We start from the raw sequence: 18,068 nt of genomic DNA, 5'->3' as shown, positions 1-18,068 counted from the left end.
GGGGAATACTGTCTTTAAGGTACAAAATATAAGTACAGTTTCTGGATTCCAATAGAATATATACAATGTATGTTTCCTATAATCAATGTTGTTATATATGTAAGTAGTTTACTCTAATATACTTGCATTAATTGTCTGTGGCAGCAAATGATTGAAATAGTAAAAATTATCAATTGCTTTTATGGCAGGATTTGAACTGAAGTAAACAGGTGGAGTGGAGATTTATACAAGGTTCTTTTGCTAAGTTTAGATGATTAGAGTTATCTGCCCTTGTTACATGACCAGAACAGGCTTGATTGTTTAAGACGTTATGCTTCCTAGAAGGGTAGCTGTTAGTCTGTCTCACAGTCACTGAACCACATTAGAACCAAGTCCAGATTTCCTCTGAATCTCCCGTCTCAATGTGGTTCCATTATAATTTAGATGGAATTTTTTCTATTATAAAAATTATGTATGTTCAGAGACAAAGTGTATGTAACAGGGACAAGATAGCAATTCAAGGCCTTTTTGTGCCTGGTTAAATAATCTATTTGGAAAGTCAGGTTTGAAAACCTATTTAGAAACACTGAAGTCTTGCAGGCTTCCCACACTATACTGGACTGTGAGTGAGTGAGTGAGTGAGTGAGTAAGCCGCTTTTAGCAATATTCCAGCAATATCACGGCAGGGACACCAGAAATGGGCTTCACACATTGTACCCATGTGGGGATTCGAACCCAGGTTTTCGGCGTGACAAGCAAACGCTTTAACCACTAGGCTACCCCACCGCCCCTATACTGGACTGAAGACTTACCACATATTTGACCTATTGTATTGCCTATTTGAATGTAAATCCACTGATATTCTATGGTCGTGTATTTTTTTCACAATTAGCTCTGTGTGAACTGATTTCTGGTTTAGTCTCTTCATTTCAGGATGAGTGAGTGAGTGAGTATAGTTTTAAGTTGTTTTAAGCAATGTTTCAGGAATACCACTGCAGAGGACACCATAAGTTGGCTTCACACATTGTACCCATGTGGGGGATTGAACCTGGGTTTTTGGTGTAACGAGTGACCGCTTTAGCCACTAGGCTACCCCAGTGCCATTCAGTTTGGTAATCATCTCATCATGATATATGCTGACCACTAACCATGTATCTTGTATGTACAGTGCTGGAGCTGTATGACATCTTGGCTGCAGTCTAGACCCAGCTGGTCCTGATCACAGATGCGGTGCCGGTACTGGACGCTGTTGGGAGAACACTCAGTCCAGGCTGACCAGTCTCCTACCATGGGTTGTGTATCTGCAAAATCATTCAGGCCATGACGCAAGGATATACTGGGTGAGTTAGATTGTAGGTGGTAGCTTCACATCACGATTGGCTCAAACCCAAATCCCTCACTACCTACACACAGTTCCAATTGAAACATTCTTTTTCAACATCTCCCACACAGCCACAAGTTACAATCATGCTCATTTTCATATGGTTCAGTCTAATGGTGTGGTCCCAGTGGCGACCTCAGGAGCTCGACCGACTCAACCTCGCAAACTACTCGACCTGTCTCGACCTGGGGGATATCTCGACCTCACAACGACCTCATAACGACCTCGTAAGGACCTTTACGACCTTAGTTCGACTTCAGTCGACCTATCTCGACTCAGGTCGGCCAAGTTGAGAAGACCTATACTTGACCAGCTAGACCTGTATATCAACCTAATTTCGAATTAATTCGTACTAAGTCGACCGGCCCGACCTCTACGCGACCTGTGTTCAACTGGAGAGACTGGTTCTTGACGGAAATTCCATTTTTCTGCCGAGTAGATCCTTGGTTTCCAAATTGTATATGTTACAGGGTGCATGTTCACCAGGTACCCATTCAATTAGAGGTCTGCAAAGTAGTAACATCACCATCAGGAACCTTGACGTAAACCTGGTGAGCCCCGAGAAGCGAAAACTGCTTACCATTTGGGTGCAGATAGCCTGGCACCTGCTTGAACTAGTGGAAGACCTGGATAATGCCAACTCTCCTCCAAAGCCAAAGCCTCAGTCGTAAGCAAACCAATCCCATCCTTGACGCCTTCAAAGCTGAGTATCGGTCAGATGAGTGGGATCAGAGCAGATGGAATACTGTAGCCCGTGCTTTCAAGGATAGGTGGCAAATTCCATATTGCACCGGTGCGTTTGACGGTAAGGTAAGCACATACGCATCAAGAAGCCTCCCAAAAGCGGGTCCCTCTTCTACTACTAAAAGAACTTCTTCTCTATTGTCTTGCTGGCACTCGCGGATGCCGACTACAAGTTCCCGTGGGTGAACGTCGGGGCCAAGGGATCAGCATCAGACGCTGATGGTCTTCAACCATTCACAAGATCGGATGAAGGGCAATAATCTTGTATTCCCCATATGGTGTGCCATACTTCATCGGCGACGATGCCTTTCCACTCCGCCCCTGAATGAAGTCCTTTTCCATGCGTCAGATAGACCCCATCAGAAGATCTTCAACTGCAGGTAATTATTCTTTTCCATAAATACCTAAATCAAATTATAACTTAGTATCTTTCAGTGTATACAATATAATATCAAAGGTTTTGAATTTTTAATGCATTTGACTTAAAAATGTTTAATTTGTGACTTTTGCAGACTGTCTCGGGCCAGATGAGTGGTCGAGAATACCTTCGGGATTGTGGCTATGAGGTTCTAGATCCTCCTCGGCTCCCTAAATAGCACTCCAGACAGAGCTGAACAGATAACCCTGGCCTGCGTCACTTTACACAACATGCTGAGAACGAGGAACCGGAACAGTCAGATGAACCTCAAAGACCAGGAGAATGAGGACTGTTCACTCACCCCAGGCGAGTGGCGCTCCTGCACACAGCTGCTTGATGGGGATAACCGGGGTGCGAGGAACGTTACCCCTCTAGATGGCGCCAACCAAAGAAACCATTTTATGGGCCCAGGAGCTGTTCATTGGCAAGAGGAGATGATATCCAAATGACTTTAAAGTGTACTCTATTATTTAGGACTACTTCATTTACAAAGGAACTCTTGTTTGTTTTTTATTTACACTATTTACAATTGGTAAATCCGGGGGAAAAAAAAAATGAAAACTATATACATGGTAAACAAAACAAACTCTATTACAATTGTACAAGATGTATTTACTTTTAAACTTAGCGATGGATGGAAAATTCAAAAAAATATCAGATGAAAAAAAGCTTTTAAATCTTTTATTGGAAACTCATTTAAATAATCTGAAGGTAACATTTCACATCAGTATAAAGTGCTCATGACAATATATGAGTATCAAGTTCTACTTCTCAGTTTCACTGTCCTTGCTGAGAGTCCTGAACATGTGACTGATCCTCTGAGGTGTGTGTAGGGTCCAAGAGACGCTTTTAAATCTTGGCAGGTTCAGAGATATACCTGCTGCAGCACTGAAGTCAAAGCTGGGGAAGATACCAGCCTGTTCCGCTGCTTTGCGGCGTGTTGAAGAGGGTGGTGTGCTCAGGGTGGATCTCTGGGTGGCAGCAGGTTGGTGTAGAGATGATGTGCTACCACTGGCTGACGTTTGGCTTTTATTAAGCAATTGGGAAGATGGCGACCATTTATGCGGTCGGCACGGACTCGATTAGGTTGAGTTGAGGTCGAGAAAGGTTGATTTCAGGTCGAGTCGGTCGACTCCAGGTTGAGTCCAAGTTGAGGCCAGTTCCAGTTGGTTGACTCAAGGTCGAGTCGAGGCCGTATACAGATCGGCTCTAAGACGAACACAGATCGGCATGACAGGCCAGCTCGACCTTCAACTCGACCAACTCAACCTAATGTCGACCTAAGCTGGACCTTTTTCGACCTACCTCGACCTATTCTCAACCCAATCTCGGACCAAAGGTCGAAGAGGAAGTTGGGGGAAATTTTTTGACATTGTCAAAATTTTATCAAAAACTTGGTAGACCTGATTCGATCTGACTCGACCTAACTCGTTCTGAAACTCGACCAGCTCGAACCCCCAACTTGACCTTCAGGTTGAGAAGGTCAAGTAGCGTAAGGTCTGCACTGGGACCGCACCATTACACATCTCCAATAATTACCCAGAGTCGCCACACTGTCACACAGTCCCATCTCATTATCATCCATATCAAATACCCTCGCTCGAACATGTGTCCAGTAAGTACCCAGAGTTCCCTCACATGGCTCCAGTAATTACCCAGAGATCATGTTCACAAGGCTCCAGTAAGGTCTCCACCCAGAGTTCCCTCACCTTCACAAGGCTCCATCTCACAGGTCTCCAGTTATTACCCAGAGTTCCCTCACCTTCACAAGGCTCCATCTCACAGGTCTCCAGTTATTACACAGAGATCCCTCACCTTCACAAGGCTCCATCTCACAGGTCTCCAGTTATTACCCAGAGTTCCCTCACCTTCACAAGGCTCTATCTCACAGGTCTCCAGTTATGACCCAGAGATCCCTCACCTTCACAAGGCTCCATCTCACAGGTCAGCAGTTATTACAAGAGATCCCCTCACCTTCACAAGGCTCCATCTCACAGGTCTCCAGTTATTACCCAGAGTTCCCTCACCTTCACAAGGCTCTATCTCACAGGTCTGCAGTTATTACCCAGAGATCCCTCACCTTCACAAGGCTCCATCTCACAGGTCAGCAGTTATTACCCAGAGATCCCTCACCTTCACAAGGCTCCATCTCACAGGTCTCCAGTTATTACCCAGAGTTCCCTCACCTTCACAAGGCTCCATCTCACAGGTCTGCAGTTATTACCCAGAGATCCCTCACCTTCACACGTCTCCATCTCACAGGTCTGCAGTTATTACCCAGAGATCCCTCACCTTCACACGTCTCCATCTCACACGTCTGCAGTTATTACCCAGAGTTCCCTCACCTTCACAAGGCTCCATCTCACAGGTCTGCATATCCCTGGTACTGCCAACACATCCGAGCGGGGTCTTCCTGTCCAGGCCTGGGGTCAAGCAGGTCCTACTGCGGGCCTTGATCCCAGTACCACAGGTCACTGAACACGGGCCGAAGCTTGACCAGCAGGACCACTCACCTGGTGAACAATCACACATTGCATGAGTGAGTGGGTTGAGTTAAATGTCACAGTATTTCAGGTGAGGTGAGGTGAAATTGGGTTTTACGTCGTGCTTGAGATTATTTCGCTCATATGACGACCTGCATGCATGTGTATGTGTATGTGCGGCTGCTTGTACTAGCCCAGACTTAAGCTGGTTTTATAGTGCTAGCCCACTGAGATACCATGCCGCAGTGAAGCATGAATACCCCACTCAGACACATTATACTGACTCCGAGCCGACCAGTCCTTGTTGTACCCATTAATGCCGAGCGCCAGGCAGGGACCAACAAGTACCATATTTTAACGTCTTTTGGTATGACGCAGTCAGGGATCGAACCAGCAACCTTCCGCTCTCCGGGCGGACACTCTAACCACTACACTACAGAGGCGGTCACAGTATTTCAGATAGATATTGGCATGAGTTAAGGCCTGAAGTGCAAAGCCCACTTTGCCTCTGTGGCCTAGTGGATACAGTGTTTTGCCTGGTAAGCAGAAGCTGGTTTAACCTGATTGCTTCAAGGTTGACATTTAAACTGTATATTTTACACATGAATCTTGTTTGTGTAAAATCTGCTTGGAGGTTGTACATTTGAATAGTAACACCTGCTTTGAGGTTGTACATTTGAATTGTAACACCTGCTTGGTGGTTTTACAGTTGAATAGTAACACCTGCTTGGAGGTTGTACATTTGAATTGTAACACCTGCTTGGTGGTTTTACAGTTGAATAGTAACACCTGCTTGGAGGTTGTACATTTGAATTGTAACACATCTTTTTACATGAATCTTATTGTAACCTACTATTTTTTAACTGAAGGACAGGGTGTTAAGTCTCATGTCATGGTACTTTAGATAATGATGCCATTTGTGGGATGACGCCATGCCCTGCTCCAACTACGTCAACATCCTCACCATAACAAGAATGCGTGTTGCATTGTCTTCCCTCCTTCCCGTGCCCATCACAGTCCTTCCCTCGCCCGATTGGTGGAGGGCTGTCACATGACCTACGTCGCCACTGCATACCTCCCTCACAGTCCTGGTCACATGGTGACCACTCCGTCCACTCGGACCACCCACCATCCTGATGTACCAAGAGTGGCGAGTCTGAAACCAGCGCAGAACAAAACAATGTGATTTCATCATGACAGAAATATTTATCACTGATGAGGATCACACTAGGAGGAGATATTGCTACACTTTTTACTTTAATCAGATCTTTTATTTCACTATATTCTGTTCCTGAAACCTAAAACTTCATCAACTGCTTCATCAAATCTGAAGTGATTATTTATGTTTCATAGACATATTTGTACATACATCTTTCAAAACCAACTTGTAGAGTGAACCTTTTGGGTAATTTTGTTCAAAACTGATACAGTTATCAATGAAATATTGTCAAGAATTCACAATATATACTGTCAAAAATTATTAGGGGTCATCAATATATTTTGGGAGATGCATTTTTGTACTTAAGACTGAGCACATTATCTAATAAAATGTATCCCCCAAAATATTCAAGACCCAAAACCATTTTGTTCCGTATATTAAAATACATACCAACAAAATCAATTGATGCATCAGTTTTGTAAAATTGCATCCTTTTACATACACCTAAACATGTCAGTTTGAAATATTATTAATGATAAATCATTGTTTTATTTCTATATAAAAAGTGCTTGATTTAACCTGACAACATTTTTTGATATTAAGAAAAGATCTTTATTACACAAACAATTAAAAAGTTGTTTTATTTCTATATAAAAGTGCTTGAATTGTGATGTAATATATGTTTGATGGTAACGCTATATATTATGTATACCTTCCCCAGAAACAAACAGTTCAGTACTAGTCACAACAATAATTAGTGGTCAATATTAAACATTATAAGCTGGGAGACGGGAGGGGCACGATCTGAAGCAGTTAGGTTGGCAAGGGAGAGTGTACACTTGAGCTGTGTACATATATATCTGCAACTTCATTCTGAAGTGTTTTACTAAGTGGCAAGCCATCCTCAATCATCAAGGGTATTTTATCTCAATTCCATAAGATACATAACCTGGACACATTCACCAACAAAGCTTCAAGTTGGAAGTGATGTCATAGTTTCACCTATCCATCTTAACACAAGAGCTGTCTCCCCTTGAAATTTTGATTGGATGTCTATTTATAGCATCATGCAAATCTGACACCGAAAGAAGCTATGGTGGTAAATAAGTCCAGGTCATTTATCATTGCAATGGAGATACAATGCCCAGATAATCGAGGTTGGTGTTGCGCTGGAACAAGAAAATTTGTAACTTTGTAATTAATTTTGTTAATAAACAATATCATGCATAAACATTCCAATGTCAATACATTATATTCAGGAACGATGCAACAATTAGTAGAAACAAAAGTTTATATGTAAGCACCGTGTCAGGTCTTTTGTTATAGTAATCCATAATTGAAACTGATCCTGCATCTGAGAAACATAACTTGGGGCATCATATATCTAGTGATCATACAATTAAGATTCGAATAGACTTGTCAGATCTTTGTAATAGTCAGATTACATACTTTAATTTGCCTCAGAGAAGAAATATATTTCCTGAAAAATCTGAAGTATCTATTAACACCTAAATGTTTTAGTTTGTTTTGTTTGTTTTTTGCAATCAAACTGTAGTGAGTGGGTTGGGTTATGTCAGCTTGATGTGGGAGGCTGAATGTCGGAAACTGTTGCCATGGTACAAACAGGGCTGACAAACCTAGAAACAGAGCTAGGGCAAAATCTGACATTTGACACTAAGAGAACTGAATCCTTGCATGTTCAAGGGACATAACTTCTGATGGAAAGCCAAAGTGCCTAAGACAACTGGCCATCCATACTCTCTGTAAAATAGATTGTAACCATTTTCCCTGATGGGATCAATGGACCCAAGGAAGCATGCACAGGCCCTGATATTAGAAAAGGAACTGCAGGAAAACTCACCACACACATGATGCAGAATGTGCACATACATAATGGTACAGATGCTGTTGAACAGTTTGATGTGGGATAAACACCTATATCATCCAATAATGTCTTCCACAAGAGATATTGCTTGGAGGCTAGAGATATTGCTTGGGACCTATTACTACAATGACATTCATCAGAATGTTTGAGGCTATTATGATGTCATTTATTACCATGCCATCCCAGCATTACAAATTTCTTTGCCATTGAAGTTTGTTGGACGTACTTTATACTTTCAAGAAACTGGTCAATTAATGTTTACAAAACTGAGGTTGGAAAAAGGATCTGGGATGATAAACAGAATCTCAATCTTGTAACTTTTAAAATCAAATATTTCAACACTTATTGATGGATTGATATCAGAAGACAAATGGGTGAAATTAAATTAGAGATTTTACTTAAGTTTAGGGGTGGTGTGTTTCTGTTGCAGACTTTAAATACATGTGCAGTGTTACCATCTGATAAAATCAACTTTCACCTGATGAATGGGCAAGAAGAAGACCTAAAAGATCCTTACAATAAAGTTGTAATTTTTAAGTATTTCATACCTTCTTGTACACAGAATTTTGTTTCTTTCTGAAAATTTTTCAGGCTGTTTATAAAACCTTTAGGAAAATAGTATCAGAATGTCACTAAACTTATAAATTTTGATCCTAAATAACAAATTTCAACGTTCCCAAAGGCAAATCATCAAAGTGTCACATCCTTAAACAGTGTTTTAATGACCAGAAATAATGTTTGGTCATTAAGTGGTTGATATATACCGTCTCTCATCATGGTGTTGGTGAGTTTTCCTGTGTCAGTTAGATAAATAGAGTTAATATGTTATTGAAACAAAACGGTCTATTTGTTGGTCTTACCTGTGTTACATACGACTTTACAGGTCCATGCATATCCTTAACACTTCCTGAAAAACTTCTCAAAACATCTTGAATTCATGAATCAAAGTTTAACTTGAAACTTTGAGATTTTAGAGCTCAATGCAACAGTTGAGGTTTTCAAAGTCCTTTTCATGTTTTGAGATATACTAAAATAGTCCATTATGGTGAATTTGTAAACAAATTTAGAACAATTTGTAAATAATGTGCCACACATTATAAATACATAGTCAACTAATCTACATATATGTTATACATTGATGTCAATAGTGAACATTCAATAGAGACAGAAAACAAAGGCTGTTAGTCTCTGTTAATAACATATATAGTATTCATGTTGCTGATATTATATAACGTTTCTTTGATAGGAATATTTGGAAATAAAAGTCTGTGTCTTTAATGTTTAATGTCTCTTAATTACGATATGGTAACCAAGGTGATTTTTCTATAGTTCCGTGTAATTCTTAAACTGGTGAATACCCCATTACTGAACCTCCTCTCAAAATGGAAATACTGTGTTCTATATATATATATGTATATATATATATTGTCTAGTGGCCTACCTCTCTCCCTCCCACCCTCCCAGTTAACCATCCTGATACTTCATAGTGAGTGAGTGAGTGAGAGAGGATGGTTTTACGCCGCTTTTAGCAATATTCCAGCATTATGACGGTAGGGGATACACCATACCATAAACATAAACGGGCTTCACACATTATGCCCATATGGGGAATCGAACCCAAGTCTTCTGCTTGACGAGCCATCCGCACTTTTAGCCATTAGGCTACCCCACCGCCCCTGATACTTTAAAGGATGTCCCCTATAAATAGCCTGGTTCTGTTGCTAATTTTTATGTGTGTGAACTATGAATCAATGTTGTAAAAATCTCCAAATTATCATCATCACCAATCTATATCTTGGATCCTGGTTCTGCCTGGCTATGGCGGGATGTTCTGTGTTTCTGTCAGCACAGTGTTCTGTTCTCAATAACATATAATGGTTTAAATACAGTGCCTGGATATTTCATTCGTCTTAAGAGTGAATGTGTAGGTTAACATTGATATGAAACTAACCCTGTGTGTTCATACTGGGTTCTATCCTCATAGTAATGGCTGACAGGGTCCAGACTTCCCATTCGGTATATCGTAGATTGTATTAATACTGTGGAGTTCCTGTTTGGTTGGCATATCAGTCTTTGGTTGATAGTTCACAATATGATATTTTCCTGAAGACACATTGACTATCTACAAGCCAGGACATCACACGATCCATGCAGTAATAAAAACAACACAAAGTATTTTCAGAAAATGTTTATTGTAGGCGTAACAATAATAGTTATTTACAAACAGGGACTATTATGTGACAAAAAAAACATAATTGACAATAAATAAAGACAATAAATAAATGTTTTCTATAAGAGATGAGGACTGTTTGCTATAACTGAGAAATAGTATATTCATTGATGAAAATGTGCAGATCGAGAGGAATTGTGTCAAATATGTCAAATATGATAAAAAAAAAAATATAATCGTATTATGAAATATTTTCTCATAGAATAATTTGTGTAGCATTAAATTGAAGGTACACTGAGAGGTGTAGAGGTATTGCAGCTTGGGATATAGATAATATATGATAAATTTGTTAATGAATAGTGTTGCATTTTAATTCAAAATATGAAAATATGACTTTGTTTTGTGCCCTATATCATTCACAGATTTTGAGCTTGTTGCATATTTTCACTTGTTGTTTAACAACATAAACTCCATAAAACGACGTATGAAGACAATTTCGTACACTGAAGTAGGTGTGGTTTGTAACATCTTACAATATTTATCCTATACATCCATAGGGCAAAGTTTGCAAACATTACACTTGAAAAGACATGGATCTATTATGCATACAATTATTATGACACAGCATCACCTTTCTTACCCTTGACAAGTTGAAATACTATCAAGTTGAGGTATTCAAAGATAAATGTAAAATAAATCTGTAAATGTGTACAGTTTGAATAACGGTCAAATCCTGTAATAACCAGAAGTATATACAAGCTATCGGTCTTGATTCAATAGAGAGAAACATTAAAATAAACTGTAATTATTTCTCAAAGTATCAGTACTGTAACCAGTTTTTCAAGTTAGAATCTTCATTGTTTCTTTTACCTTTTAACGATTTGTACACATAAAAACATAACAAAAACACAACTTTACAAAAATAAACACAACAATAAAACACTGGAAAGGTAAGAATACGAAAAAAGCTTAATTATTCGTAAACAAAAAAATATGGGTTCTGACATTTTATGATATAATTTACACATCAATATTTACATATTTTTTCAATTTTAATTTTTTTGAAATATTGATTTGATATGTATTGGTCAAGTCAAATCAGTTTTATTACATGATAATAATCCTAAGTTTTGAAAGATTATCACAATGAAATATTTGGTGTTTAGAGATTATTGATCAAGCCCTTTTCAAGATTTTTTAAAACAAATATAATTTAAAAAAAAAAGTTAATGAAAATAAATAAAAAAGCAGTGATTTAGTGTTTGTTTATAAACAAAAATTGATACATGATTTCACATGAACATAACCATAATAACATTTCAAAATTATTCAAAAGACAAATTATGATATTTAAATATGCTACTACTTGAAAACGGCAGTTAATGCTTTTGATTGGCTCAGATGAACATGGAGGTATACTGCTCAACACAAGTTAAGGAACACCCAGAATTGGCAGGTATGGTTGCAATGCCATGACAGATTAACTCTTGTCATAAGAAAACAAGGGTGTCCTCCACTTCTTTTGAGTAGTATACATGAAACAAAGTAGGATGAAACATTCACATTACTTCAAACTGTAATTTGCTTTGTAGAAATACATGGAAGACTTGAGGAGGAAATCTTTAAAAAAGTGCACAAATGTTTGAGCATTCTGAAATGGTGTATACTTGTAATATATGACTAAAGACAAAGTATGAAAATATTGCATTTTTTCATCAGTTACTGGCCTAAAGAAGATCTGAAAATAGTTTCTGACAAAAATCACCATATTCCTTTCTACCATTATCGTGGTACATACTTTCGGAAACATGCTTCGATAAGTCTCCCTCTCTTCCTTGAAAAATAGATTTTGACAATTGTTGGTTATCGATGTCAAGGCCACAACAAATTAATTGTTTGTTCCCCTAACGCTTGTGTCTGAAAGAAATAGGTTGGTCCTCAAAACTTTCAAAGATCCAAGTGATGGTACATGGCAGACTACAGAGTGATGAGGGAGTAGCAAAACCATTCAGATCAGTAGTTAGATGATCAAAATGTGACTGTTGATATGGTCATTTGACATAAGATATTATACTTCTTCAAATTCAAATTCATTCTGGCTTCATGCGTACATTACTGGTATATATATCCTGTATATCTGTTAGTTAGCATTCACCTGACGAAGGGGCAAGGAAAATCCCAGAAACGTGTATAAAATAAAGAAGAAGTTGACATCCATAATATTTTGTCTTATACTTAAACACCAACTTCTATATGCTTCTCAAGAACCTCAAATTTTAAGACTCAAGAGTCCTGTTCTTTTCAAGTAATACATGCAAAGATTCTTAGTTCAGACCTTGTTTGATTGAGGATCTTATCGAAGAGTTTGTACTAGGGAGCAACCATGGCTATATCATCATTAGCACATGATTCTGTAAATTAATTCTAAGAATCTTTATCGACAATGCAGATTATGTCCTTTCAACATCCCTGAACCCATTTTACAAGTGTAAAACATCAAGAGAAAAGGTTAAAGTCACAAACAAATGTCTGTGACGGTACACAAGCAGGAATTAAAATGATAGAAGAATTAATGCCATAAATGGTGAAGAACAAGTAATCAATTTGTTGTGTCCTTGGTAAGAATTCTCTACATAATCTACTATAATATCATACACACAAGCCTGATTGATGGCCTTCAGTGTCATACAAATATTCATGTAAAAGAAGAGGTTTCGGAAATGTCCAAAATCAGTATCGTACCTTCTCGGTTACAAGTCTACAAAATACTGAAACTTTGTCCCTGGCTGCTCTCTCCTTTCAACGTGGTGACGTCAGATTTATGTAAATGTACACAAATGATGTCATTTATACAAAAAGCAGCTACATTATTTACAACTGTGTTATAACAGATGACGATCAGCTGATCCAGATGCCAGTATACAGACAGAGCACCGTGGTGCCATGTTACCATGGTGACAGCACATGAAACTACCATAGCGACATTTCAATTATCATGTTTACAATAAATATCGACCATTTACATCATGAGAATAGGAACATTCCTTACACTCCAGAGGAATCTTGTGATATTTACATGTTGGTAGGTTTCATAGTTCTTCAATAATAAATACATACTCGCTGAATTTCTTCCGTTACGTAAGAAGATATTTACAATGAAATTCCCAGTATGCTGAATGTTGCCATGGCGACAGGAATAATCATCTACACATTCCTCTTGAAAAGTATTCAGTTCCATGCAAGGAAGAAAACGTTGTATCCACACTGAACTCCAATGGAATATTTTGGTTCCATACCAAGTTTGATCAGAATCACTGGGCTGTATAGTGGTATATAGGCGTGACATTAACTGGAGTTCACACACTTCAATACTGTCATGTAAAATCTACAACTTTCAGAGTCCATCTCTGCAACTCAGGTCTTGTTCTTTCAACATGTCTGAACACATTTTACAGCTGTAGATTCCGTAGCTTATTTTGTAAAATATCAAGAAAGAAAATCACAAACAAACAAAATGTCGGTGATGGTGCACAAATAACACATGAAATGATACAAGAACATAACTGGTGCTTTACGATTGCACGGTGAAGTAGTCACACACGTCCTCACAACGTCACAAACACAATGAATGAACCACGTGACTTTCTACTCCAACCAATCGTCACTGAGTATGAACTATGCAGCTCTACACATGCAACACACAAGTCTGTGATTCTGTGATCATCTGTGAGCTTAATTCCTGGAAAGCGTGGCATATGTCGACATGCACTCAAATGTTTACATGCCCTCACACAAAGTCGCTAGTTCGGCATGCGGCATGGCAATATCGAGACAAACACAAATGCAATTTGAATATTGCACATAGTTCCGATGCAGTCACAACTTGACACCATTTCATCAACCCTATTTTGAGTTCTTTGATTAAATAAAACCAACAGTATAAATTAGCCTATTTTCACAAATATATGATTTGAATTTGATACATAATTTATCTTTCTTATAAAAAACTCATTTCACTTATCTGCAATTTTAATAATCTTGTTCACTGATATAAAACTATAATATACTGTACAAAAAAAGTTAGCGAACATGAATATTCCGGAGGATATTTCTTGATGTGCAGACTAAGCACACAATTTCATAAAAATATCCCCGAAATATTTATTTACTTATTTTTTTCGTTCAGTACGGTTAACTTCCTATACACTTCACACATACAAACATTGTGTTTTCACCTTGTCTGAGTTTGATCACATAATTGATACAAAGGGGTTGATATCCCATGATGCCTAAGTTATGACTGAAAAATATCGCTGATCGAGACTTATACTACTTGCTGTCATATCCGCCGTTGTTGTTTTACTGACACTATTTTCTTGAGTACTTATGATTGGTCTATATCTTTTCTACTATTTCTACATTTTGTACAACTTTTACATATTTTTGAATTGTCTGCTGGACAGTTTGCGTGATAATATTCCACTCTCCCGAGGATTTCTTGTATTTCTGTATTCTTTAATTCTAACGATTATGCTGGTACTAATATAGATGGAATATATTAAAAGGGATTTTTTCACTTTATACATACTTTGTACATTGACACTATGTCATGAAAATTGTGAGTTATTGTGCATTGTGAAAAACATGCAGTAACAAGTGAAATGCTGAATAATTTTCTTTGCTTAACAATATGTCCCTTTGTCATTATCAGTTGGAAGGAACATAGCACTGATGACATTTGGACAATGGTGTATCTGTTGATCACATGACATGATTAAACTGTTTTTCGGAATTCTTCAGATTTGAGCATTTGGCGACACATTTCCCTTGATAGTAGTGGTGTTCCCCGAAGCTTGCAGTGATCCCCAAATGGGTTCCATTCCATTCTGATGTTAACGTCCAGCAAAATAAAAATAACGGTAAATCAAAATCTAAGAAAATCAAGCCATGAATCTCCGTGATGAATCTTGTAGCCAATCAAAGTTGAATTGTGGTGTTAGTATGGCGGCCTCCTTCGGTATCTTCTTAGTGACAGCAGAATGAGCATTATCTCGTCAGCGGACCCCTCTAGTCATCCGTAGCCGCACTTCTGACACACCAGGAACACACCCAATGTCCGACAATTGCAGTACTTTTTGAACAGTTTTCTCCTAATTCTACAGAACTTTTTGAGCACTCTATCTACGGAGGAAAACGTATCTACAGATGTTATGGTGTTCTTCAGCTCACCTGGAGTATAGCAGCCTCGATCGTTGTTGAAACAGAAACGGGCCTGGCTTTTTGAGTACTTGGATTTAATCATCTTGCGATCCGGCACTTCGGCCTGGCATGTAAATCTAAATCTCTGCTGGAAATATCCTCCTCGCGTTTCATTTGTCTTCACCCAGGGGCTCCACGGCGTCAACTTGACCACTTCTGCAAATATATTGATAAAGTTTTATTAAATTCTGAAGATGAAAATAATATTTGCCATTTCACAGATGAACATGACAACATGTTTTTGTCATGCTGTCAAACTTTAAAAAAAACAACATATTACTTTGATTATAAATGAATATGGCTCCAATCAACAATCTTGCATTATCAGTTTTAATGTAATTTTGAATATTTACTCAAATCAAGGGAAATTCAGCAAAATACAATTCCAACAAACTGTGTCTATTTTTTCATGAGAAAAGGAAGCTGAATTCTGTGCCAAGGCTGCTCCGACAACTGACATGGAATGAACTGTGTTTAGATCTCAACTGTCTAGAAGTCAATAACACAGTGAATTTGGACTCAGTCTTCTTTGAGAAAGAGTGAGTGAGTGAGTATGGTTTTACACTGCTGTTAGCAATATTCCAGCAATATCACGGCGGGGGACACCAGAAATGGGTTTCACATATTGTACCCATGTGGGGAATCGAACCCGGGTCTTCGGCGTGACGAGCCAACGCTTTAACCACTAGGCTACTCCACCGCCCCCTTTGAGAAAGAAGACTGGGATATTTTAAGATTTGAGGAAAACATTAAAGAGCGGCACCACCCCAACTTTGATTGTATTGAACTAAGGATGGAGTTTTTCTCCTTGGATTCGATCCGTGTTAGCATTGGTCTTCCGTAACCCATGCTTGTCATGAGAGGCGACTAACGGGATCGGATGGTCAGGCTCGCTGACTTGGTTGACACATGTCATCAGTTCCCAATTGCATAGCTTCGATGCTCATGCTGTTGATCACTGGATTGTCTGTTCTAGACTCGATTATTTACAGACCGCCACCATATAGCTGGAATATTGCTGAGTGTGGCATTAAACAACAACCAAAAAAACCAAGTCCTTGGATTGAAACTTGTTTATCATGGACCGTAATGTCAACAGGTTTGTCTTACAGTGTTAATTGACCTATGGTCATTATGCAGGCTACCAAATGTAGTGACAGCAACACGACTGAGAGTTGGATTATCACTTTAAGGTTGTTTCAAAGAATTAGCATCTGATTTGTTACATCTTTGTTTCCTTTCCTGTTTCTGTGATACTTGTAATCGCGACTTCTGCTGTTTGATGCTATTTCCCCAACCACTACTGTACAGCAGACAACTTACTATCACAGTTCTGGGTGTTGCACATCCTCATTTCTTCTTTGTTCCCGATACACGGGATTCCGCCACGACTCAACTTGGGCTGGTCACATGTCCGCCGCCGGGTCTGGATACCGCCCTGACATTTGGCCGTGCATGTACTCCAACCAGACCACTTCGACCATTTCCCATCAATAGGGGGCACTGACAACAGCAGATACAGACGTCACTTTCCAACAAACACGTCATGTCAAGTATACATTCACAAGTCAGCAGTCAGTACAAAATGGGGCCATTGGTTAGGGGACAGTATATTTTCGGCTCAGTTAAAATGTCAATAACTGTGGGTAGTCTCATAAAAGAAAACACATGTAAATTGTACAAGCAGTCAAATTAAATTTGCACAATTTTTTTTATTCATTACTGTAATTAGTGTTTTGAAAATGCACAACACAGACTGATTTCGAAAACAGTAAAGTTAAAATTATGTTGAGCATTATTTACGGATATTTACACAAACCTTTTACAATAAAAACATTACTCATCTTAAGTTTATGGCAAACATTACAGCAATTTACAGGGACCCATCACCCACTACACAACACACAGAGTACGTACATTTACAGGCTGGTAGACCGGCACACAGCTGGCTGTCAACATGGCGGCCCTCGCAGCCGAATCCACCATGTCGAGGGGTAGGATTGCTGCAGTATCTCTCTCGCTTCTTGATGGAGTAGCCGCACGTCTTGGAGCAGCTGGACCACGGGGTCCATGGGGTCCAGGCCCCGTGAACTGAAAACACAGAGATGATACAACTTGAAAAGACTTAAATCAAGCACTGTGATCTTTCTGTCTTTAGTGTATGACAGAGAACTGATTCGGGAAATAAAAATACAGTGAGACTTAGAGGTCACACAGGACTGGTCAAGATGACAGCTTCCTGAAGGATTCTGTTCGGAATATCTATGTATACCTATGCATACATTGTTATGTGTTTTGGCTTGTTCAATACTTCACTGACTTGCTGGTTTTATAGTGTAGCCTAGTGGTTAACAGCGTTGGCTCATCACCAAGACCCAGGTTCTGAATCCCCACATGGGTACAATGTGAAGCCCATTTCTGGTGTCCCCCGCCGTGATGTTGCTGGAATATTGCTAAAAGCGGCGTAAAACCAAACTCAGTCAGTCAGTCAGTCAGTCAATACTTCACTCAGCAGAGAGCCCACAAAAACATGACATGCAATCAACCAAATAACTAAGCCAGACCACCTGACCCATGTAGATGCCTCTTA

General features: G+C 39.0%; 1 protein-coding gene across 1 annotated transcript in view; it reads right to left on the bottom strand.

Moving 5' to 3' along the window:
- LOC124272417 (semaphorin-5A-like) overlaps positions 1-18,068 on the bottom strand; it is a 145,528-nt gene that overhangs the window by 620 nt on the left and 126,840 nt on the right. The window contains 6 exon segments of the mRNA XM_046707584.1: positions 1,128-1,280; positions 4,868-5,035; positions 5,970-6,303; positions 15,294-15,634; positions 16,802-16,981; positions 17,396-17,569. Of these exon segments, the coding sequence (XP_046563540.1) occupies positions 1,128-1,280; positions 4,868-5,035; positions 5,970-6,303; positions 15,294-15,634; positions 16,802-16,981; positions 17,396-17,569 (1,350 nt within the window).

This window comes from Haliotis rubra, unplaced genomic scaffold (genome assembly GCF_003918875.1).
Source record: "Haliotis rubra isolate DU_JTF1 unplaced genomic scaffold, ASM391887v1 Scf17, whole genome shotgun sequence".
In the NCBI taxonomy this organism is placed as follows: Eukaryota; Metazoa; Mollusca; class Gastropoda; order Lepetellida; family Haliotidae; genus Haliotis; species Haliotis rubra.
Note: the sequence above shows the minus strand (reverse complement) of the source record. Positions and strands in the feature narration are given on the sequence as shown.